The sequence below is a fragment of the Mustela putorius genome, unplaced genomic scaffold (genome assembly GCF_011764305.1).
Source record: "Mustela putorius furo isolate JIRA1106 unplaced genomic scaffold, ASM1176430v1.1 tig00000813_pilon_pilon_pilon, whole genome shotgun sequence".
Classification (NCBI taxonomy): domain Eukaryota; kingdom Metazoa; phylum Chordata; class Mammalia; order Carnivora; family Mustelidae; genus Mustela; species Mustela putorius.
The window spans coordinates 10,196,493-10,220,170 of record NW_025421485.1 but is presented as its reverse complement, the minus strand read 5'-3'; the positions used below and the strand labels follow the sequence as shown (position 1 = coordinate 10,220,170).

Sequence of the window (23,678 nt, the reverse complement as noted above, 5' to 3'; positions counted from 1 at the left end):
GGCTGTCCCGTGGCGCGGACGCGCTCCACACTCAGGGAGCTGGGCTCCAGGTGCAGACAGGCGGCTCCGCAGCCTTCTTGAGCTCCGAGTATCCCTCTTGGCTGTTCTCTGTGCTCGACTCAGGTCACGGGTGAAGAGAACCCCAGTACAGGGTCTGCCGCTATGGACAGAGGCACAGATGTGGCTTGTGTTCTTAAGAATTCCCCCTGGACGGCTGGACGGACGTGTCCGCACGGACCTGAGGACCTGGGCACCAACCAGAGGCTGGGGAGTACCTGGAGGGGGCGCACTTTCCACATCAGGGATGGGGGTGCAGGAGGGGAGAAGGGAAGGCCAAGCTGGTGACGAAACAAAGGATGGTGACAGACGTCCACACCGCACTGCCAGCCCCCAGGCCTCCAAGGCCGGGTGCCGGTGCCGTGTGGACGAGCCGAGCTCCTGCTCCCGTTCAGCCGCTCATGACTCAAGTGACCTTGCATGAATCTCCGACCTCCTGAGCCTCAGTTTCTCCATCTGTGGACCCGGACATGACTGCTCTGCAGGGTGGGGTGACAATGCCACCCGCTGGGCGCCACGCACATTGGGGCCACTGTGCTGTTCCCGCCTCACAGAGAGCTCTTCCTCTAGACCGTGGGCTCCAGGGCAGGGACCGGCGTCTGCTGCACTCCACAAGGCGGGGCCCCTCTCATCAAGGTCCACGGAGTCCTTTAAATCATGTGAACCTCGCGGCGCATCCGCCTCTTCCTGGGCACTGAGGGTCCTTCCCTGTCCAGTCCCCCAGAGGCTGTCCTCTCTCGAACCGTGGCTGTGTGTGCAGAATCCGTGCGTTTGCTGGAGGCTCAGAGACACGGCACTGGCCGTCCTGTCCCAGCTGTGCTGAGGGGGTGTTTCAGGAACAGGCCAGTGGGGATGGGCTCTTGTGGGGGATCAGGCCTGGCTGTGTGCCCCCAGTGAGGTCCCTGCAGAGACTCCCTTGACTTCTCCAGGGAGGGGCTGCTCCATGGCCGAGCCCCCGCCCCCAGCCCTTGTGACATCACAGAGGCTCCGCCAGTCTCTGGGAAGTTCTGTCTTGCTGGGTGAGGCCCCTCTAAACTTCCTCCTGGCCAGCAGTGAGCACCATGGGACCCTGGCTGGCTTGTGGGGAGCAGGAAACCGGGTGCTGAACACTGAACTTGGGGTGCTGCGTGAGGTTGGGTGCCGCTCAGACACACCTTCCTGCTTTAAAGCTGTCTGTGACGGAGGAACGGGCCAGGGAGGGACTCAGCGCGATGAGCCTCTGATGGCATCCATAGGTAAGGCCGGGGCCAGCGGCGTCCACGGAGCGTGGGGTGGGCGTGGGACCAGTGCCGGGTTGGGGGTGTTCCAGACCCCATGGCCCGTGATGCCGGGCTGGGCCCTGTTCTACGCCCCGCGCTCCCCTCCCCACCCCTGCTCCTCCAGCCCCCCCGTGAGTCGTGGGTCTTTGCAGAGCTGGTCCGGGGGTGAAACAAGCTGGTGTCCTGCCCACAGCAGAGCCGCAGCGCCGCGCTGGGAGCCTGGCCTGGGCTTTCTGCCCGCCAGCTGCACCCGCTGCTGCTTGAACTCCCTCTGGTTTTATGCCAAATATGAATCAACTCCTTTTATCTCCAAAAACCTCACACTTCTGGCCGAAGCTTCACTGAAGTCCCCGCAGGTGCAGTGGGTCGCTGGGGGTCGCAGAAAATCTGCTCCCGCGGTCCCACACCTATGGGCAGAGCCCGGCTTGCTGTCCTGCTCTCCTGCCGTCCTGCACACCCTCCACGCGTCTTGTCTTTTAAGGCAGATCCTGAGGGGACAGTAGAGCGTGAGCGGCGCCTGAGCGTGTGGAATTTCAGGATGATACTTTCTCCGTCAGAAAGACAATGATCGCCCGCTCTCCAGAGGTGACTGTCCTCAGGCTCCTCACGGCGGACGAATCTGATGCGACTTGTAGAAAATGCTCCCGCACACTCATGGCTTGCCCCTTTCAGAGGGGATCTTGTTCCCTCACAAGGAATTATTTTTGAAAGCCTCATTTAAACACCCAGACTTGGAAGTAGACGCACGGGTGGTGCGGGTGGAAGGCGCCTTTGGGTGAGGGAAGGTCAGGTCCGGCGGGCGCTCCCTCCCGCACAGAGACCTTGTCCGCCCCGCGGACAGGACGGCAGGACACAGTGGACGGCTGGGGAGATGAGCAGAGCCGGGTGAGCCCACGCCACCCAAGGTGCCGAGCTGTGAGCTCCCACGGCCAGGCAGAGGACCTGCTTCCCCACAAGTCCCCAAGGACTTGGAGCCTGGGCCGTGAGGGACACGTTCGGGCTTCGTGCCTCAGGAGAGAAACCCAGACACAGACCGCGAGCTCCCCCCGTGCAGCCGGGGTGCGGTGTGTGGTCAGGCCTGCACAGTGTTCTGGAACCGCATGGGAGGGGTCCCCTCTTTTCCTTGGCACACTAAAAGAGATTCCAGGAAAGTTAACGCACGGTGTTACGTTACTTTCAGGCGTAGAACATGGGGGTCCAGCAGCCCCACGGATCACCCACTGCGGCTCACGACCCTGTCTCCTCCATCCCCGTCACCTGCTCCCCCCCCCGCCTCTGGGGACGTCCGTGTGTCTCTGTAGGTAACAGTCTGTGTCTGGGTTTGTCTCTCTCTCTCTTTTCCCTTTGCTCGTTTGTTTTCTTCCTTAAATTCCACGTGAGCGGAACCATATGATACTTGTCTTTCTCTGACGGACTAACTTCACTCAGCGGAGTACTCTCCGGCTCCATCCGTGTCCTTACAAGTGGCAAGATTTCATTCTTCCTGATGGCTCAGTGACAGTCCACTGTGTGCCTACAGCACATCTCCTTTCTCCGTGCGTGAGTCGGCGGACACCGGGCTGCTCCTTATCTCGGCTGTCATAGAGGATGCGGCTGTAAACCCGAGAACTCGTCCCTTTGGACGGGTGCGTCTGTGGTCTCCCATGAATCTGCAGGAGTGTGAGAGCTGGCTTGTGGGGTCGTTCTGTTTTCTTCCTCACATGTGTATCCTGGGGTGGAGAAACTTACCCTATCCTGGCCTTCCAGAGTGTCTGGAGAACACACATAAGGAATTATGCAGCTCCTGGGGAGACAGTGAAGACAGTGCTGTTTTCTTCATCGTTAACGAAGGGGTGGGTCTGTGGCTTCCTCCCCAGGCCCCTGGAAACCCGTCCCCGCCCCTTTCATTGCCGTGTGACACTGGCCAAGCGCCCGGCCTCTCTGGGCATCTCTGCAATGGGTGTGATCACAAGTAACGCCCCAGCTGGCGTGAGGAAGGCAGGAGAACAGGTGTGAGGCAGGAAAGCAGGCGAAGAGGCAGGGTTGGGACCCAAGATGCCCCTTGTCTTCCGGACGCCCGTCTCATGCTGTTACACTTATTTTAGGGAAAGCGTGGCAGGACCCAACTGCAACCAGACCCAGACCTTTAGTGGAGGCGCCAGCTTGGTGGACAGGCCTCCAGGTGACCAGTGGGTGCTGTCGGTGTTCCGCCGCGGGGAGGCCAGGATGGCCCGAGACGGGTCAGGCGGGCCTTTGCCGGGTCGGGCTGGATGCTCCCAGACAGCAGGGTTGGCTTGGGGTCCCCGGTGGCTCTAGTGAGTGTCCCAGGTGCACCTCTGTGTGTCCCTTAAAATGGGCACAGCTGATGGTGCCACAGCCTCTGCCCTCAAGGATCCGATGACTCCGTTTTCTCTCCTGCTTGCTCGAGGGTGCGGAGCGGCCCTTGTCCGTGGGCCCCGGGATCTGTGAACACAATCCCGCCTGCAAGATCCCCCTTGCTGTGTGAAGTCCCTTGTCACGGGGTCAGGCATGAGGGAGCCAAAGAGACGGGCTGGCCTGGGTCAGCATGTTCCGGCACTGACAAGAGGCCGCCAAAGAGCTCTAAGATCACGGAACGTTGTGTCTAAATTAATAAAAAGGGATATTAAGACAATGGTGCTCCCTACAGTGGGGACCGTTGCTAGAAGCTTCTCCAGCAATGGAAATCGCTCTTCTGGGCTGCTCTGTGCAGAAGCTCCCAGGCACACCTGGCTCCTGAGCCCATAAAATGCGGCCGGTGCGACCAAGAAGCTGAGTTTTATATTTCATTGGACCTGAAGTTGCATACGATGTGTGGCAAATGGTCCCCATCTTAGCACAACCGTAAAATACCCGGCCAGTGTTACGCCTTCTGCACACCCAGGGCCTGGTAGGGACGGTCTCTGCTACTTGTAGGCCTGACCTCTGGTACGGTCGGGGAGGGTGTGAGCAGCAGGAGAGAACCTCGTGCTGAACTTCACCTGCGCCCTCCCCTCTCTGCTGTTTCTACGAACCAGTCCCGGGCTTTGGGCTCCTTGCCCATTTATCTCTGGTGGCGCGTCTGCTGTGTGCGGGGAGGGCTGGTTTCTGCGTTATCTCAGAGAAACACATGCGAAGCTCGTGGCCGCCGGCTCGTGGCCACAAGAGGAGCTTCAGCAAGAGAATGTTGGTGTCTGCGCGACGGTGTCCCGAGGCAGCCATGCCGCCTCCGCTGGCGCCCCAGCTCGGGGCGAGCGTGCAGGCTGGGGGGAAGCGCCGGGACATGGGGGCGGTGGGAAGGCCAAGGCAGGAGCCCGGGGGAAACCTCTGCCCCAAACCGAATTCACAAACCGAAAACAGATGGGTCCGAACGCCGGGTTTCACTTGGAAAAGCAAACATTGGCGTTGAAAATCTCCAGCTGGTTTGCGGGGCTCTTCAACAAATGCTCCTGCACACTAAGGGGCTTCAGGAAAGCGTGTTCATCCAGTTTGAGGAGCAGGCTGTATGGCCTCCCCCTGCGGGTTCCCCTGGGGCCGCCTGCGCCACAGACACTGGGGCTGGGAAGGCCCTGCCTCGCTGCCTGCACCATAGAGGGCACTGCGACCCTGACCCTGAAGTTGGTGCTTTCTTGAGAGCTGCGAGTTTATTTATTTGCAAAATGGAAACATTCATTTGCAGAAGGGAGCAGGGTTTTTTGTTTGTTTTGTTTTGTGTTTTAAGGAAGTGCTGAAGTGACTGCCTAAATCTGAGGGTCAGGATTTGGGGGTGGGAGCACTGATCCCTTTGAGAAATGTGGAAAATGCTCGTCTGTCTGGCTCTTTCCCCGCGCATCTGCAGCCTCTGGTCCATGGCGGCTGCGTGCACTTCTTGGTGGAGGTCACCCAAGGCACAGTGAAGAAAAAGATGGACTACAGCAGGCGTGAAAAGAATGCCCCTTCCCGCTGCTCTGGCGAGGAGGGAGGCAGGATGACAAGACCCGCAAGGCACCTGCCCCGTGTTGCCAGAACACCCGGCGTTTTCTGTCCAGCTGGGTAGCTGGGAGAGGGGCCTTAAGCTGTTGGCTTTGGCGGAATGTTAGCGAGCTCCGTCCTGTTGCATATGGAGCTCGCCGCAACTGCCAGGGAGAAAATGGGGACTTTTCAAAAGAATGACCAGGTAAATCAGATGTCACGGGATTATTCAAGAAAATTAAATATGCGAGAAGGCTTTGTCCAGCATCCATGGCTGGCTGGGCTCCGTGTGATCTTGTCGGGGACACGGGACGGTTACTGCGCTGCCGTCGGGGGAAAGCCCACGTGGCCCACAGGTGTGGACCTGGCACTGGGCGGGCTGGCCCCCAGCTCGGAGGTCCTGAGCCCAGGTGGGGCCGCTGGAGAGCCCGGCCGAGCCTGAGCCGGGACAGAACAAACCTGCCACGTCTCGGCTTTGACGAGCTGCCCCGGCCGTGGCAGAGTGAGGTCCACGCAGGAGCCTTAGACGCAGGCTGTGCGGGGCGCGTATCTGACTCGTGGTCCGGCCTCCGTGCGTGGCGGTGGAGAGGAAGCCCGGCACGTCCCCGCACAGTCGAGTAGAGCTTTCTGTGACGGACTGTTCTGCGTGTACTCCACGGCGTGGAAGCCACGTGTGCTCCCGAGTCCACTGAGCATGGAAGCCACGTGTGCTCCCGAGCCCTCAAAACGTGGCTAGTCCGAGGGAAAACGGCACTGTTCATTTTATTAGATTTATTTAATTATAATGAAATTGTATAATTACATCATTAGATGTATGAGATGGCCACACATGGCCAGTAGCTTCTAGGTTGGATGGGGCAGGTGCGGACAGATGTTGTCCTCTAGCTCGTGGGTCCCGCAGCCTCCCCTCCCTGCGTGTCTCCCCTGCCCCTCCTCCTCCTCGAGTCCTGGCTCAGGAGTCCATTCCCAGTGGGAGCCCCCGGGCCCCCGAGGTCCCGGCGTGCTAGAAGGGCGTCACTGCCATCTTGATCACCAGCACTGCCCGCTGTCGTGTCCGTGTCCTGCCCGCGGCTGTCAGCCCCTGAGGAGCAGGTGTAATCCCCGCCTTGGCCCAGGGCCTGAACGTCACAGGACGGTGCACACGATTGCAGAACGGCCTCACTCGCCGTCTGTGTTGTCCCCGTAGGCCAGCACTGTGCTAAGGGCTTTCATATGTCGAACAAAGTTAGGCGCATCTGGGTTGGAACTGTGGCACCCTTCCCAGATGTGTGGTCTGTACACTTCACTTGGCCTCTCAAAGGCGCGTTTCTTCATTTGTAAGATGCCAGCAATACCGGCATCTCAGCATTCTGCGGATTAAAAGAGAGAAACCCCACGCACTGTGTATGACTTTACTGAAAACTCATGATCAACGTCAGCAGATTTCTCCGGCACCTTTTCATCCTCAGGAAGATTTTAGTCCAGTGAGGGAAGCAGTATTTTAAAACACGGAATGAGTTAGAAAACATTATTCATTCACTCATGTATGGAGGAAATATTTACTAAGCATCTCGCACGTGCCGGGCCGTGTTCCAAGCCCCAGGGCAGTGTCCGTGGACCAGACGGAGATCACTGTGCTCATGGGGCTCACGTCTCACTGGGGGAGACGGACGAGACAATGACAAGCAAATTACACAGTATGTGTGTCTGCTGTGGAAACAGAGGTAGATGGGTTCGGGGTGTGGGAGGTGCTGGAGAGTGGGACTGTTGCTGTGAATGGGGCGTCAGGCTCACTGAGAAGGTGATCAGGCTTGAAGGGAGGTGAGGGCGCCTGTGCAGAACCCCAGGAAGAACCTTCCGGCAGAGGGGGCGGGACATACCCGGGGCTGGGACGGGCGAGTCGGGGGGGGGGGGTCGCGCCCTGTGGACCTTGAGGGACACCGGCTCTTACTCTGGCTGGAAGGCGAGCCACACCCGCCAGCCGTTTGACAGGGGCCCTCTAGTTTGAGAAAGGTGGCGCTGGTGTCCTGCTGGGGGCGACGGCGGCTGCCGCGAGGGAGGGGTGGCCCCGGGGACCAGAGGGAGGGGAGTTCGCAGGGACCAGCTGGGGTGAGCGAGTGATCCAGGAGAGAGATGACGATGCCCCCCGCGCCCCATTCTCTCTCTGTGTGGATAAGGCATATAACGCGTATAATTTCACCGGGGAAGATTTCTGTGTGTTCAGAAGGAGAGGAGGCTTCTCGGGCCCGTCGTGCGTGTGCCGTCACCCGCGACAGCAGCCCTCGGGCCACGGCCAGCCTTTTTCATCCGCGCCTTTACGCACTGCCTCCTGCTGGGGTGATGCGGAAGGAAAGGCCATGTTCTGCCGTTTCCGGGTTCTGGATCCAACTTCTGGGCCGACGTGATGTTGGGATAAGTAGGATTCGAGGTCTAAGGGGAAGAGGAGACACAGGGGAGGTGATCCTGAGATTGCGTGAGCAGCTGGAGGACGGGGGCGTCCAGGGGAGGCGGGAGATGAGAGCCCTGTGGGAGGCGCGCTGGCCCGGGGACGCGGTCACACATCCGGGAGACAGGCGGAGTGGGCAGGTGGAAATCCAGGAGGGCGATATGCATTTGGGGACAGTCGTCATGGGAGTGCCGTTAGAAGCCAGGAGACGGTGTGAGGCCACCGGGGTACGTGGGGCGGTACTCGGCGGAGCCAGGGGCCCCCGGCGTGAGCAGCTCAGGGAGGCCTGTGAGGGCAACCGCAGGGAGCCGCCGGTGCTTCCCGAGCTGCAGGAGCTCATCAGCGCAGACGTCGCTCCAGCTCCCACTGCCGAGAGCAGGTCCTGGGGTGCGATTGCTACAAAAAGTGTCCACAAGTGTCATAAGGAAAGCTGCCATTGTCTGAATCATCATCGTCCCGTGATTTCGGGAGAGAGTTGACTTCTCATGTCCATCGACCATTTCCGTTTCTTCTGTCGTGAGCGGATCTTACTGAGACACTAGTTTTTGTGGGGCTTTCTCCTTTCACCACATGAGGGGCGGAAGAACAGTAGGAACAAGGCGGGCATCCACTGGCGTAGGAGAGGGGCGACTGCCAGGCCAGCCCCGACTCCCCCGTCCACACCTCTGCCCTTCTCCAAATCTCTGTGTTCTCAATTTCAAAGTAAGTGTGCGTTGGATTGAGTAATGTTAGCCCCACTCGTGATGTAGCAAAGGGCCCTGCATCCCCTTGGGTGGAGTGACCTCTGTGCCTTAGTCTCGGAAGGTTCCAGGACACTGCTCTGTATGGGTGTCTGGGGGCGTCGGTTTCCCCTGCAGGCAGGGCAGGCATTCGCCTCTGCACCCCATTTCTATCCAGGGCCTGCCTCCTAATTGCTCAAGTAAATGTTTTTTGAATGGATCTAACTACACACTTTGAAAGCAAATTATCCCTTTCTAAGTTATGTTATGTTAAGTTATGTTAATTATTCCTTTCTAAGTTTTGTTATGTGCTTCAGAGGGAAAGCAGGCTCTAATTGCAAAGTCACTTGTAGGGACCCTTGGTGGGCAGGCACGTGCCCCATCCCCCGGGGGAGGGCCTCACTGGCTCGCGCGCCCTGCGTCCTGCCGCCCCCTCACCCAGGCTGACTGAGCCCCCTTTCTCGTTGCCAGGAGGCATGGCTGACTCTCCCCGGGAGGGCAAACTGGCCAGGGGTCCAGACTTCACCCAGCTTGCGGACATGGCGTGTGAGTCTGTAGGAGGAAAGGTAAGTGGGGGGGTGTCGTGGACGAACGAGGGGTCCGTGTACCCACCCGCTGAGCACCAACGCCCCCTCTGCAGAGAACCTGCTTAGAACGGCAAGAATCAGACTCAAAAATGCCAAATAATCTTTTAAAAACTGGTGACGATTCTGGCAAAGGCAGCATGGTTTTAAGCTTAGAACAAAGAGACATTTTGCGTCCGTGCGAAGGGCTCTCTGTCCTGCGTGTGTTCTCGGTGCTGATCCGTGGTCCCCGCCCGCGAGCGCAGGCGTACCCTGCCACCTTGGTAGCTCCAGCAAGGGGCGCGGCGCGGGCCGTGGGCCGTGCACACGCGAGGGGCGCGCCCTCAAGCGAACTAGGCGAGCAGAGAGAGTCCGTTACCGTATGGTTTCGCTTACTCGAGCACAAGGAATATCACGGGGGACATGGGGAGATGGAGAGGAGAAGGGGGTTGGGGGAACCAGACGGGGAGACGGACCATGAGAGACTGTGGACTCTGAGGAACAAGCTGAGGGGTTTGGAGGGAAGGTGGGGCAGACGGGAGGGCCTGGTGGTGGGTATCGTGGAGGGCACGGACTGCATGGAGCCCTGGGTGTGCTGCATAAATAATGAATTCTGGAACACTGGAAAGAAATAAAAAAATAAAAAAAAAAAAAAGGAGACAGACCTGGGAGTCAAGGCAAGGGCAGGGGCCGGGGGAGTGCATCTCCGCTGGCCGGGGGCAGCCCGAGGGAGCGGGAAGCGATGGGGAAGCCCGTCCAGGTGAGTGTTGCTCCAAGGAGGCTTCAAGCGGGAGAGGGAGCCAGCGCGGCAAAGGGGTGAGGGGCGGTTTCCGTTGGGACACCAGGCAGACGGGGACGCTGGGCAGGGGAAGCACTGCGTGCTCCTTGGTTTCGTGTTTCTGGAAGTCGTCAGCTGGTGCTGGGGAGCAGGAGCCTCAGGAGGTCGGAAAGGCCCCGTGTGCCCGCAGAGGGCTTCTGCCAAGGAGCCGGTGAAGGATCTGGACAGGCGAGGGGCTCTAGCGTCCACCCGCCTGTGCTTTGCCCTGACACATGCTCCGGGCAGGTCCACCCCGGCACTGCAGGGACTCCCCTCCACTTTGCGTCCCAAACAGCCAGCAACTGCGAAACTGCCAGGTCTTCCCCTGCCTCTGAGGTTCTGGGCGGGGGTCAGAGACCAGGCCTTTCATTGGAGGCGAGCTGTGCTCAGAGACGGACACGGTCATTTATTTAACATGGGTTCTCTGTGGAAACTGTAATTTCTAATAATAATTTGCAAGCCAGTAGCACACAAGATAATGTCTCCTAAACAACACACCCTAAACCAATGATAGGCTAATTACACTGAATTAAACCAAAAGCTCGGTGCCCCCTACCAGCTCGGGTCCCTACACCTGGTGGGCAACAGCCCGGTATTGGCAGGAAAGGTGGGCTGGTCTGATGGTATCACCCAGGGGCCGTTGTGGGGTCCGTGAGGAGCAGCCTCGCCAAGGCAGGGGCAGATGTCCCTTCTCCCCCGGCGACCGCTGCCCGGGAACCTGTGCCGACCGAGAGCAGCCGTCCCTGGTCCTGGGTGAGGTAGGGATGACAGCAGCCTGTTTTGTTCAGAAAATCCATTTTATACCCGTTTTCCTGGTGCAATTAGCAGCAGTGCCCTCACTCTCCAACATGTCCTGCTGGGGTTGAGAAATGATCGGCCAACCTTCCATCAGGATGTCCTTCAGTGAGCCGGCAAACCACGGGGGCGGGGGGGTTGTGGCGTGTCCTGGGCCACTGCTCTGCCAGTGAGACAGTCACAAAGCCCAGTGTCCCCCGTTCTTGAAAAGAAGAGCTGGTGGGTTTTCTCACCAAGCGTAAGACGTTAGCGCCTCCTCGTCCGACCGGGAGAGAGTGGACACCAGCTTGGAGGAAGGATGGAGGCGGGCGACGAGGTCTGGACCTTTACAAGCATCCTGGGTTAATTACCTGCTGTTTCTCTCCCCCTGGCAGCGGCACATGTCTTTTTACTGTGTCCAATAATGTTTCACCAGGGCATGAAATAAAATGGTTTTTAATTTATGGTTATTTTATCTTCTTTCTTTGTCTAGATTTTATTCGCAACAGATGACTTTTTTGCTCCTGCGGAAAACCTCATAAAGGTATCATAAATTGGCATGAAGTGTGGGCACAGAGTGATCTGAGTGGTTAGAATCCACCGGAGTACTGGGGATGGGAGTCCTGTAACGTGTACCAGGAATGAGCAGTTCGAACAGCAGAAGCCTGGAGAGACCAGCTCCGGCTCAGGCTCAGACACACTGGAGACGGACTGCACCTGACAAAGCGGTTTGGGACTGCGTTGCTCTGCGGGGAAATTACCGAGATCCTTGTATATTGTCCTCTGTCGAACGTGCAGTTCGCAATCTGTGACCTGTGCTGGCACGCCTCTCGAATGTCTGGAAATTGTAGGAAATTGAAAAGTGTAGGACATGCTTACTAAAAGATGGACAAAACCCCCAGCAAATACTGACCAATAAGGGGAAGAAATGGAGGCTTGGCTAGAATCCCGTGACCTTGTTATACTGGCTGTGGGGGGTGAATTCTTGCGAGTGGGCGGATAAGCACAGGTGTGCACAGAGTTCACACGCACGCACACCGCATGTGACAGCAGCCGGAGTCTTGGCTGTGGCCAGGGTGCTGTGCTCTGCGTGTCGCTGGCCTTCTGGTCGGTCTGGTGACAAGGTCACTCTCCTGGGCAGGAGCTAGCCTGGTCTAGAGCACGTTAAAGGCAGGGGCTCTCTGTGAAAGTACTCCTCAGAGAAAATGATGCTGAAATGAAGAACGGAGATGTTGATTTACTTGTTCTAGGTCACGCAGCTTTAGCGTTTTACCATGTCTGTCTAGAGGAGACATGAATGCACGCACGCCTTGACCTAGCTGTCCCTCAGATTGGTACTACTTGCATAAATAGGCAGAGATATGTAGAAAACAGCCATTCCAGTGTTGTCTGGGGCAGGGGGGACCCACGGGAATGCCCATCCATGGGGACCTGGTTAAAGAGCCCGTGATACGAGCGTCCAGATGTGGGTGACCTGTGGCCCTGAGGAGAAGGAGCTGGAGCTCTAGACGCCCACGACGGAGTTCCTGGATGTCGCACGGACACAAAGCAGTCGACAAGACGCACGCCACGTGGTGAGGTGTGGTTGTCGGTGACGTGCCGGGCTCCGCAGGGGACGAGACGCAGAGCGGGGCCTCTTCTCCTCCATGACACTTGCGTGTGTGCGTCTTTGATACGCGCGTGCGTGTCTGCACACGGGTGTGTGCAGCATAGCTGTAGAACACACGTGTGCGCATCAGCACAGTCTCCTTCCTGAGAAAAAAATTGCGGTGAAGCTGAAGCCCCGCGCCTCGCTGTGCAGAATTAGCGCTGCCGTGAGACCAACATCGTCTCCGAGCACTTTTCACTGTTATAAATACACATAAAGTCCGCCTGGAGGAAGGGGTACTGCTGTTCGGTTTTGAATTTGTAGACATGCTCTGATAAAGCACCTGACGTCACGGGACAGGTCTCGCGGAAGTGTGCGTGCCCTGCCCGTGCCCAGGGACCGCGGCCTGGCGGCCTCCCGCTGCCCACCACCGGGTCCCTCACCCCACCGGAACCCTTCCCTGTGCTGACACGCGTTTAGGTCGCTTGGCTTTTACCTGTGACAATCCCTCCTGTCCCCCTGGGGCGGGAATGCTCGCGCGGGAAGCCCGGCCCTCCCGCGGGCGTTGACGGTGGCCTGCTGCGTCTCTGCTTCAGACGGACCGCCCAGGCTTCGGAGCACACGAGCACGCCGAGTCTGGGACGCGGCTGGATGGATGGCAGACCAGGAGGAGGAGGACTCCAGGTAACGCGACGTCTCTGTCTTTCACTGCGGCGAGGCTTAAACACGGGTCCGAAAGCCAGTGCACGTCTCGGCTCGGCTTTGTCGCGGGCCCTTGGAACGCTCTGTATCTGAGGGGTCCCTCCTGAACCCCAGCTCTGACGATGCAGGAAGGGGTCCCCTGTGCCCCTGCAGCGGGAAGAGGGCGTGCACGAGTGTCGGCGAGGCTGTGGGGAGCAGGCGGGGAGCTTCTGAGGTGGGCCTTCAGCCCCGTTCCTCGGGGCAGCTGCTCTTGTGCCCACGAGGCTGCCGTGGAAGCAGCCTCACTCCCTCAGCCCCGGTCCCGTCCCTCAGGAGAAGAGCTGGGATCAGACACAGGTCCCTCTGCCACGGCACACACCTCCTGTCACCCAAGGACCTACTTCTCTTCAGCACTACTTATCAGGCCCAATCAAAATACTCCTTTTAAAGTTGAAGAAATGCTTATAAAAGCAAACAGACCCAGCACGAGGCTAATAACTGATTCTTCTGGGTCTGTCTCAAGTGTTGCAGAGATGCTGGGTGCTTCTAAGGTGCTCCCGACGTGACCAGATTCCAGCGAGTCTGGGCATTTAAAGGCGGGTCTGCATGGGACTGTGAGTAACCAGGAATTACCTGGTGACGGGTGCCGTGGAGACTTTGAGACTTCAGCTAAGTCTAAGCCGGGGACTCGGGGCACAGGAAGTCCCCCGGTAACGGTAAGCGTGCCGTTTCCAGGAGGCCCAGGTCCACCCTGAAGGCCTGGGCGGGGTCTACTCACACTTGACCTTTCTGGATGGTTGATCTCATCTCAGATTCGCTGTTGTAGAAACGGGGTTCAGAGAGGCCAGTTTTCACTTTGGAACCAGAACCGGGTCTCCCTGGTTCCATGGCCTATGTATGTCCTGCCGAGTCTGGAGCACGGGTTCTTGCGGGGCACGGCGGCCACACTTGGCCATGTTACAGGAGACGTTTTGGTCACAGCGGAGCCTCCCCCGTGTGCACTTTTCTGTGGTGGGAGGAGGGGCTGCTGTTGCTGGTCTTCAGCTCTGCTGGAGCACACGTTTCACCTGACCGGGCCGCCCTTGTTTCTGTCGCGCAGGTCACGACTGGTGCATCATCAAGCTGGGGATACAAGGGATTATCCGGGGCTTTGACGTGGACATTTCCTACCTCATGGGCGATTATGCTCCTCGGATATCGATTCAAGCAGCCAACTTGGAAGAAGGTGCCCTGGGAACCACCGGCCCCCAGATGGGCACAGGGGGCAGGTGGGGTCATCCGGGGCAGCCCCTGCTGTGCACCGCCCACCCACACAGGTCCAGCGACTTGTCCAAGGCCACTTGACTGCCACTGAGCTGTAGAACTTGGATTCCCAACGCAGGGTTCTATGAGTTCTGGTTTTTAGCTCGACCAGAGATGGGGGTTGTTACCCCCAGCCTCTTCCGGCCCCTTGCAGAGGCGCGCCTGGCTGGCACCGGGAGGTCTGGGGAGCAGGTTGCAAGGGAGGGTGGCAGGGACTAGGACACCGGACAGTGTGGAGCCGGTCTGGGCCCGCTGTGGACGGAGGTGGTGGGGGGCACCAGCGTCCTTTTGGCTCTCCCAGGGTGCGTAATGATGCCATAGGCACGGGGTTTTCGGAGAGGGTCCCTGCTGCTGTGTGCGGTGCTGGACCGCATGAATCGGACAGGCTCTGCAAGTTAGGCCTGGGTTGGTGGTCCTTCAATTGGCACAATCTGCAGCTGGTCCTTTTAGAAACGGGTACCTTTATGTGTGTGTATATACCTGTATTTAGGGACGATAAATCATGTCTGCTGGCAAATTGATGCTGAGAGCCCAGCGTCCACAGCCCTGTACGAGGCTCTGTGGAAGGACAGGCCGTGCTCCCGAGGACTGGGGGGGGATCCTGAGAAGTTAGGGGATGCTAGAGGGATGCTACTCTGGAGGCAGGAAATGACTAAGGACAAACAGTGAGGTACCTTCCCCAAGCCCAGCCATTGTCTGAGATATCACCCCAATGTCAACTCCAAGATGCCATGGGGGGAGTCCTGCTTCGGGAACTGACCTGGCGATGCTCCGGAATTTCCAGTGATCCAACCTCTAAACCCTCTAGTCATGATACGTTTGTTGCCATTGGACTTGGAAGTGGCACGTACTGTTCTGACAAGCAAGTGTCCCCCAGGCGCCTTGCAGGACGTCTTGAAGTCACTTAGTGTTTTAAATAGCGAGGAACTTCATCTTGTGTCCGTTACTGTGGTCATCTGGTGCTCTGAGTTGAGAAGTGTCATCTTTGGGGTTATTTGGCAAAATGAAAATGAACGTACAGCCCACTAGGAGAGTGTATTCTCTTTGATTCCGAGCACGAACCCTAACCCTACTGGTCAATCTACCTTTAGATAAACAACCAGAAATCCCACAGAGAGGCGTCAGGACGGAAGCCGCGGCCACGCCGGAGGAGTTTGAGGCGGTTGCCAAGGTGCGCCTGGGTGGGGCTGGGCGGCGAGGGACGGGCTCCGCGCTCCAGCCACGGCATTCAGCCTGGCGCACCTGCCTTCATCTACTGGCCCAGCGGGACTTTGCAGGTGCTTCTGCAGGGGTTCGTGCTACCCCTGTGCAAGGGAAAGACGTGGCCTGGGCGAGGTCTGCAGTAGTGGGTCTCAGGGCGCTCTGCTTCCCCGGGCTCGTCCGCTGGTGGCTTTTCTGATGAGATAAATACGGAAATCCATAGTAATAGCTTACATATTTATTTTTTTAAAATTATGTATTTATTTGACAGAGAGACACAGCGAGAGAGGGAACACAGCAGGGGGAGTGGGAGTGGGAGAAGCAGGCTTCCCCTTGGACAGAGGGAGCCTGACGCAGGGCTCCATCCCAGGATTCCGGGATCGTGACCTGAGCTGAAGGCAGAGGCTCATCCGACCGAGCCGGCCGGGCGCCCCGCTTACGTGCTTCTTACGTAGACTTTATGCCTGATGAATCTGATAGACCAACAACTTGGGCTTGTGTCCTGGTACATTCTTGTTTTTTAGTTTGTCTAGTAATTTATACTGTGTTTTACAAACGTGTTGATCACAACAGACTGGAAAATAAGTAACAGCCACCGTTTGAAGAGCGAGGATGGAGAGGAAACAGTCACAACGTCAGGTCAACTGGTCAACCGGACGGCCCGGTTTTTACTGAATGTTACTGTCACTATTCCGGTTCCTTCCAAGGATCCCCAGAGGGGATCTCAGACCTTGTCCTGCGTTCCCAAGCTCCCTGCTTGCACTCCTGCCCCGCTCACGCAGTGGCTATTTTAATCAGGATGAAAACCTGCCCCGGCCTTTAATCTGCTTATCAAACCTGGGACTTAATCTTTATTAGTATTTTTATTAAAATGTTTTATGAGGCATCCATCATCAATTTTTATTCTCACGTGAGCACTACGATGAGTCCCCAGGAGCCACTGCTAACATCTACATATCTATTGCTAGCTGAAGTCCGACGACTGGAATCACCTGGTCCCCATGACAGAGCTCCAGCCAGGAAAGCCTGCTTCCAGCCACAATTACTTTCCCGTCGATTCCCAGCAGAGATGGAGTCATGTAAGGCTCAACATTTTCCCGGGTAAATATGACGTGGACCCATCTGCCGTTCTGGTTCTTCTTTACTTAATGTGGGCGTGTTCCAGAGTGAAGTCACTCATCACTCTAACATTTCAGGGCTATGATTTGCCTTTTCTGTGCTCTAGGAAACTCTCGTCCCAACCCAACCATCCACTGGTAGTTACTGAAAAGGCATCACATCAGGAAGTGATGGAACTGAGCTGTATGAGGTTAAATATCTCCTAATGATTTCTAGTTCGCTGGGCACACTAGCAGATCAAGCAGTGTGTGCAGATGACCCTCCCTTTCTTCTATTTAGCAGCTCTATTGTAATGTGATCCACCTTCCATGTGATTCACTTACTTGAAGTGCACAGTTCAGTGGTTTATAATATACGTTGATATATGGCATGAAGTCCGTGGAAATGTACAGCCAAGTACAACCATCACTACAGTCAGTTCTAGAAGGTTTTATCGCCTCAGAAGGAAGTCCCATACCCTTACTATCAACCCTCATCTCCCCCAGCCCTCAGCAACCACGAACTACTTTGTCTTGACAGGCTTCACCATCTCGACATTTCATGTAAATGGTCTTAGCACTGGGTGTGGTGAAAAAATAATGAATACTGTTTCTCTGAAAATAAATACATTGAAAAAATTAAAAAAAAAAGAAGCAGGACAAATTACTTAAAAATAAATAAATAATAAAATAATTCAAAAGCAAAAACAAAAACAAAAATAAATGGTCTTTTTTGACTTGCGTCTTTCACCGGTTTCCGGGCTCATCCATGTTGTAACATTCTTAGGAGCATTTTGTCATTTTCATGGCAGAATAATATTCCACAGCACAGAGAAACCACGTTGTTTCTCCAGCTCATCAGTTGATGGGCATTTGGGGTTTCCGCCTGTTGGAAACACATTACCTATGGGTAATGCTGCTATCAATATTTCTGTACAAGTTTCTCATTTGGGCTTACATGTAGGATTGGAATTGTTGGGTCAAGGAGTAACTGTGTTTTAAATAAAGCGACCGCGTTATTATATTCTCACCAGCAGCATGAAGGATTCCAACTTCTCCACATCCTTGCTAACACTTGCCATTAACTGACTTTTCGGTTGTAGACATCCAAGAGGACGGGAAGTGGAATCTCACTGTGGTTTTAACTTGCATTTCTCTAATGACTAATGATGCTGAGCATGTTTTCAGTTCCTTACTTTGGCCATTTGGAAATGTTTAGATATGCATGTGCACGTGTACACCTGTATTTATAAACATGTTTTTTTTGAAAAGTGTCTTTTGTCCATTCTTAAGTTGTTTTTTTATTATTGAATTGTAAGAGTTCTTTATATATCCTGATACATATTATTTAGCAGATATATAATTTGCAAATATTTTCTCCTGGGGTCCAAGTGTAAAGGGGCAGAAAGCAGTAGGACAACCTGAAGGGACATGTAGGGTGACAACAATTTGCTTTAAGTGAATCACCCTCAGAGCATGGAGGGATGTGTCTAATATCTTTCATAGTTTTGATTAATGCTGAGGCTAGATATTAAGCCTGTAAAGAAGAACCTTATTTTTTAAAATATCAAGTCAGCTTTACACTCAACAGATAAGCATCTTCTAAACCATCAAAGTTGATCACCATGTCCAGTGAACCAGAGCAGTGGTGACATAGGCTAGCTTCTGCTAAATTGCTCCCTCTAGTATATTTTTAGGGTGTTATGCTAACATAGTCTGGTTTTATTTATTGTAAATGTCAAGACTCTTCTACTGAAAAATTTTCAGATCCCTCAGTTTCATCAAATTTTTCATGTAAAAATTTATAGGGTTTTGTTTCAGTAGAATACTCTGATTAATGGGAAAAAGCTCTATATACAAAGCTTGCTCCCATCGTCCAGGAAGTACTGGTCTAACAAATAAAAACATTCACTTTATTAGGATCAGATAATGTGAGTTGATGTCGGCAGGTACTCTCTGCTCTGCAGGCCTAATCTTGGCTGCTGTGGCTCTCAGAAGTGATCAGGTTTTGTGACTATTATCTTTTCTATTCTCAATCGTATTGCTAAGCAACGTGTTGTTATAAAAATAAAAACATAACGTTCATATTAGTCTGTGTAGGATTTAGCAATGCTAATTTGTGACATCAAACATTATATCTATGGTGAATTTCTCAATTGATTGTCTTTTGACCTCCTTGGAATTATTAATCCAATTTTAAAAAGTGTGAGCGCCTACTATGTGCCAGGACCAGTTCTAGATAGATCATTATTCTGGATTTTAAAGATTTTTATACTCTGGTTCTGAGAGACTGATATCAGCAGGGGCTTAAACAAATAAAATGACAAGTTAATTTCAGACTGTGACTTGAACTCTGAAGTAAATATGGGAGCGGTGATACACCGAACCTGGGGAATCAGGCAGAGCCAGGCAGAGCTGGAAAGAGGAAGCTAGAGAGTGAGAGGAAAAGTCTTTCTGAGACCATGGCACTAAAGGTGAGACCTAAGAAAAGCAGTCTTTTGGAAAGCTGGGAAATTTGTTCCAGTACAAAGGAATGGTAGGTGCAAAGGCCCTGGGGCAGTAGGGTTGGTGTATTTGAGAAACAGAGCAGACAGGTTGTGGAGGGCTGTGTTGTTGACAACCTACAAGCAGCCACCTTTTCAAGGAGGAAGTAACTATGGCCTCTTGCCTTCTCAGATGGTGGAATTGCACGTCTTAGAGTGTATGGTACTGGACAGAAAGACTGGGCTGCAACTGATCCCAAAGAACCATTTGACCTGGTGGCCATCGCTCACGGGGGTGCCTGTGTAGGATTCAGCAATGCACACTTCGGGCATCCAAACAATATGATAGGTAAGAGGATGCTCTGGCAGCTGGCCTTTATTTGGGACATCTGGGCACCATCATTAAGCACCCCACATAGTCTGAATGATTTAAGAGGAAGTGCAGGAGTGGGTGAGATTAACCATCTAGCCACAGGATTTGATGCCTTTATGATATGAAGTAAATCAATAGCAATTTTCCTTCTTAATTTTGGCTTAAAGGGAAAAGTAAAACTTACAACCCTCTGGCTGTATGCAAATTTACCAAAACATTAAGCTGAATGAAAATGGTTTGTGTAGTGATGCTCAGGACCATGAGGTCTGTGATTTAATGATGCCAATGCATTCATTCTCACATTTAAGATAAAATCCTGTGACATTCCCATTAAACCATGTCATTCTTGGCAGGAGTTGGCAAGCCCAGGTCCATGGCAGATGGCTGGGAGACGGCGAGAAGGCTGGACAGGCCTCCAGTATTAGAAGTAAGAAGTCCCAAACAGCCACAGTGAAGTTTTCTAGATCTTGTTTTAACTTACCTCAAGGAAATGCTTATTTCAGAAACCCCTCAGGCAATGTTCCAGAAGTAGTTCTCCGTGTTTTCCAGATTCACCGCTGTCACAATCACATCCTGTCCTGTTGCATCACTGTCCAATTTTTTTATTTTTAAAATTTTAAAAAGATTTTATTTATTAAAGAGCGAGCAAGCATGAGAAGGGGCTGAGGGAGAGGGAGAAGCAGACTTCGTCTCGCCTGATGAGGGGCTTAATCCCAGGACCCTGTGAGTTCATGACCTGAGCCAAAGGCAGATGCTTAACCCACTGAGTCACCCAGGCGCCCCTGTTTATTTATTTTAGAGTGAGAAAGAGCTAGAGTGAGCATGTGGGGAGGGCAGAGGGAGAGGGGGAGAAAGAATCCTTAAGCAGTCTCCCCACTGAGCATGGAGCCCTCAGTGGCTCAATCTTACAACCCTGAGATCACCACCTAGGCTAAAACCAACAGTTGGATGCTTGACAGACTGAGCCGCCCAGGCATCCCCCAACCCCATTTGTTTAATAAAGAAGTGAGGATCTACAATTTAATGATAGAAAACCCACTGATAAACTCTTTGGTTGACATGGAGAAGAAAATAGTAGTTTAATCATTTTTGGTATCTGCGTGTCCCTGAATGAGATCAGGGACAGGGACGTGTGGCTGTGGGATGGATCTGGGACCCTAGGGATGGCTCAGCTGTTAAACATTTTGGCCAGTGACTAATGTGAGATGCGAAAGTCAAAACAAAAGCAAACAAAACACCTTTCTCTGTGTTAAAACTTACTTGTAAACCCCCTTTCTTGGGTCAGTTTCCATGTCAATCAATGCTTCCAATGAAAATGAACATAACGCTGTTGTCAGAAACTAAGGTTTGGAGACAGATCATATATTGGTATGGATTTGACCAAGAACATAATTTCACTGAAAGGTCGAAACAAATTTATTAGAGGATCCGGGGCATGGTTAGACACAGACCCTTCTACATGAATTTACAATTGACATAGAAAGTCATGTAAGAAATTTATAAAAACTTACCAATTGCCCATTAAACTCTTGAGTCCACATGAGGCATTTAAGGAATAATAGGCAAAGGGGCAATTAGCACAGAAAGTAATTTACATATCAGGGTCTAGGAAACACTCTTTTATAGTAAGAGATAAAAGAAATATCCTACGTACATGTCAACATTTTTCACTTGCTGGTTCCAGAATTAGTTTCTCAAATGGCACCAAGCTGGCTTATCTCTCTCTTCTTCCTTTTGGATTCCAGAATGACGAGAACGGCATTCTCCTTGTTCCGGGCTGTGAATGGGCAGTTTTCCGATTGGCACACCCTGGAGTAATAACGCAAATAGAAATCGATACAACACATTTTAAAGGTAAGTGTGATGTGGACAGGGAAGGCACATGACCCGATGCTGGCTGTAGAGATAATGTGGTCCTGTGGGAGTGGGGCTCAGGACAGTGACTTGGAATCAGCTTTTACCCTCAGTTGATGTGTGGTTTTGAGCAACTTCCTTTGACTCTTGGTGCCCTACTTTTCATCTCTATAAAATGTCAGAGTTGAACTGGATGACCCCCAAAGTTGGACGAGATTTTGTGAAGACCCTTTATAACTGGGGCCTGGATCTCTCTTGGAAAGACTGAGATAACCTTGGTTAGGACATGACAAGAACTGGATGGCATCTTCTTATTTTGGGGGAAGGGGTACAAAGCATATTGGTTGGGGTGACCATTTCTGCTCCACACTGTACTTTTAAGACAAGGGGCTACACATTTTCAAAACCATGCTCTTCCATTAAAAAAAAAAATTGCACAAGCACCCTTGGTATTCAAAACCTACTTTCTTATGAAAGTATATATGTGTCATTAAATTGGCAAAGTTCAAAAGCAGATATTAAACTTTTATAACTGTTGGGTGAAATTTTCATACATATTGGATTGGGGGTATTGTGATTGTTTAGTTGTCAGTGAACGGTGGCAGTTTATCCTTGTATTTTGGATGCCTTAATGTTTAAACGTCTTGGGAATCATTGTGACTTTACTCAGTAACCACACCAAGACACACATACACACACACATAAATATTCTTTTTTCTTTTTTATTAACATATAATGTGTTATTCATTTTAGGGGTACAGGTCTGTGAATTGTCAGGCTTACACAGTTCACAGCACTCACCATAGCACACACCCTCCTCAATGTCCATCACCCAGCCACCCCATTCCCACCCTCCCGCCAGCAACCCTCAGGTTGTTTCCTGAGATTAAGAGTCTGTTATGGTTTGTCTTCCTCCCTGGTTTCACCTTGTTTCATTTTCCCTCTCTACCCCCATGATCTTCTGTCTTGTTTCTCAAGTTCCCCATATCAGTGAGACCATATGATGGCCGTCTTTCTCTGACTGACATATTTCGTTTAGCATAATACTCTCAGGTTCCATCCATGTTGTTGCAAATGGCAAGATTTCATTTTTTGATGGCTGCATAGTATTCCATTGTATATATACCACATCTTCTTTATCCATTCATCTGTTGATGGACATCTAGACTCTTTCCATAGTTTGGCTATTATGGGCATTGCTGCTGTAAACATTTTGGTGCACATGCCCCTTTGTATCACCACATTTGTATCTTTAGGGTAAATACCCAGTAGTGCAATTGCTGACTTATAGGGTAGCTCTATCTTCAACTTTCTGTGGAACCTCCATGCTGTTTTCCAGAGTGGCGGCACCAGTTTGCATTCCCACCAACAGTGTAGGAAGGTTCCCCTTTCTCCACATCCTAACCAACATCTGTTTTTTCCTGACTTGTTAATTTTAGTCATTCTGACTGTTGTGAGGTGGTATCTCATTGTGGTTTTGATTTGTATTTCCCTGATGCCGAGTGATGTGGAACACTTTTTCATGTGTCTTTTGGCCATTTGGATGTCTCCTTTGCAGAAATGTCTGTTCATGTCTTCTACCCATTTCTTGATTGGATTATTTGTTCTTTGGATGTTGAGTAAGTTCTTTATAGATTTTGGATACTAGCCCTTTATCTGATATGTCATTTGCAAATATCTTCTCCCATTCTGTCAGTTGTCTTTTGGTTTTGTTGACTGTTTCCTTTGCTGTACAAAAGCTTCTAATCTTGATGAAGTCCCAATAGTCATTATTGACCTTGCTTCCCTTGCTGTTGGCGATGTTTCTAGGAAGAAATTGCTGTGGGTGAGATCAAAGAGGTTGATGCTTGTGTTCTTCTCAACGATTTTGATGGATTACTGTCTCACATGGAGGTCCTTTATCCATTTTGAGTCTATTTTTATGTGTGGTGTAAGGAACTGGTCCAGTTTCATTCTTCTGCCTGTGGCTGTCCAATTTTCCCAACACCATTCATTTAAGAGACTTTCTTATTCCCATTGGACATTTTTTCCTGCTTTGTCAAGGGTTAGTTGACCCTAGAGTTGAGGGTCCATTTCTGGACTCTCTATTCTGTTCCTTTGATCTATGTGTCTTTTTTTTTTTTTTTTTTATGCCAGTACCATACTGTCTTGATGATTACAGCTTTGTAATAGAGCTGAAGTCTGGAATTGTGATGCCACCCACCAAATTTGGTTTTCTTTTTAAACATTCTTCTGGACATGGGGATATGGAGAGGAGAAGTGAGTGGGGGGAAATTGGAGGGGGAAACGATCTATGAGAGACTGTGGACTCTGAGAAACAAACTGAAGGTTTTGGAGGAGAGAGGGTGGGAGGCTGGGTGAGCCTGCTGGTGAGTATTATGGAGGGCACGTATTGCATGGAGTACTGGGTGTGATTCATAAACAATGAGTTTTGGAACTCTGAAAAGAAATTTAAGAAATAAAAAAAAAACATAAAAAACCACATTCTTCTGGCTTTTTGGGGTCTTTTCTCATTTCATATAAATTTTAGGATTATTTATTCCATTTCTTTGAAAAAAC

The 23,678-nt window shown here is 52.5% G+C and overlaps 1 protein-coding gene across 5 annotated transcripts in view; it reads left to right on the top strand.

Moving 5' to 3' along the window:
• Positions 1-23,678, top strand: part of LOC101670087 (collectin-11) — a 69,348-nt gene that overhangs the window by 39,560 nt on the left and 6,110 nt on the right. For 4 of the 5 annotated variants that reach the window (XM_045084920.1, XM_013052881.2, XM_045084919.1 and 1 more), the window contains 9 exons: positions 8,859-8,953; positions 11,035-11,085; positions 12,726-12,813; positions 13,910-14,035; positions 15,204-15,283; positions 16,281-16,413; positions 19,086-19,241; positions 19,619-19,692; positions 21,011-21,119. In XM_045084920.1, the coding sequence (XP_044940855.1) occupies positions 8,859-8,953; positions 11,035-11,085; positions 12,726-12,813; positions 13,910-14,035; positions 15,204-15,283; positions 16,281-16,413; positions 19,086-19,241; positions 19,619-19,692; positions 21,011-21,119 (912 nt within the window). Of the gene's footprint in view, positions 1-985; positions 1,293-8,858; positions 8,954-11,034; positions 11,086-12,725; positions 12,814-13,909; positions 14,036-15,203; positions 15,284-16,280; positions 16,414-19,085; positions 19,242-19,618; positions 19,693-21,010; positions 21,120-23,678 lie in introns of those variants that run through there. The other variant, XM_004745741.3, reaches the window with a different exon arrangement.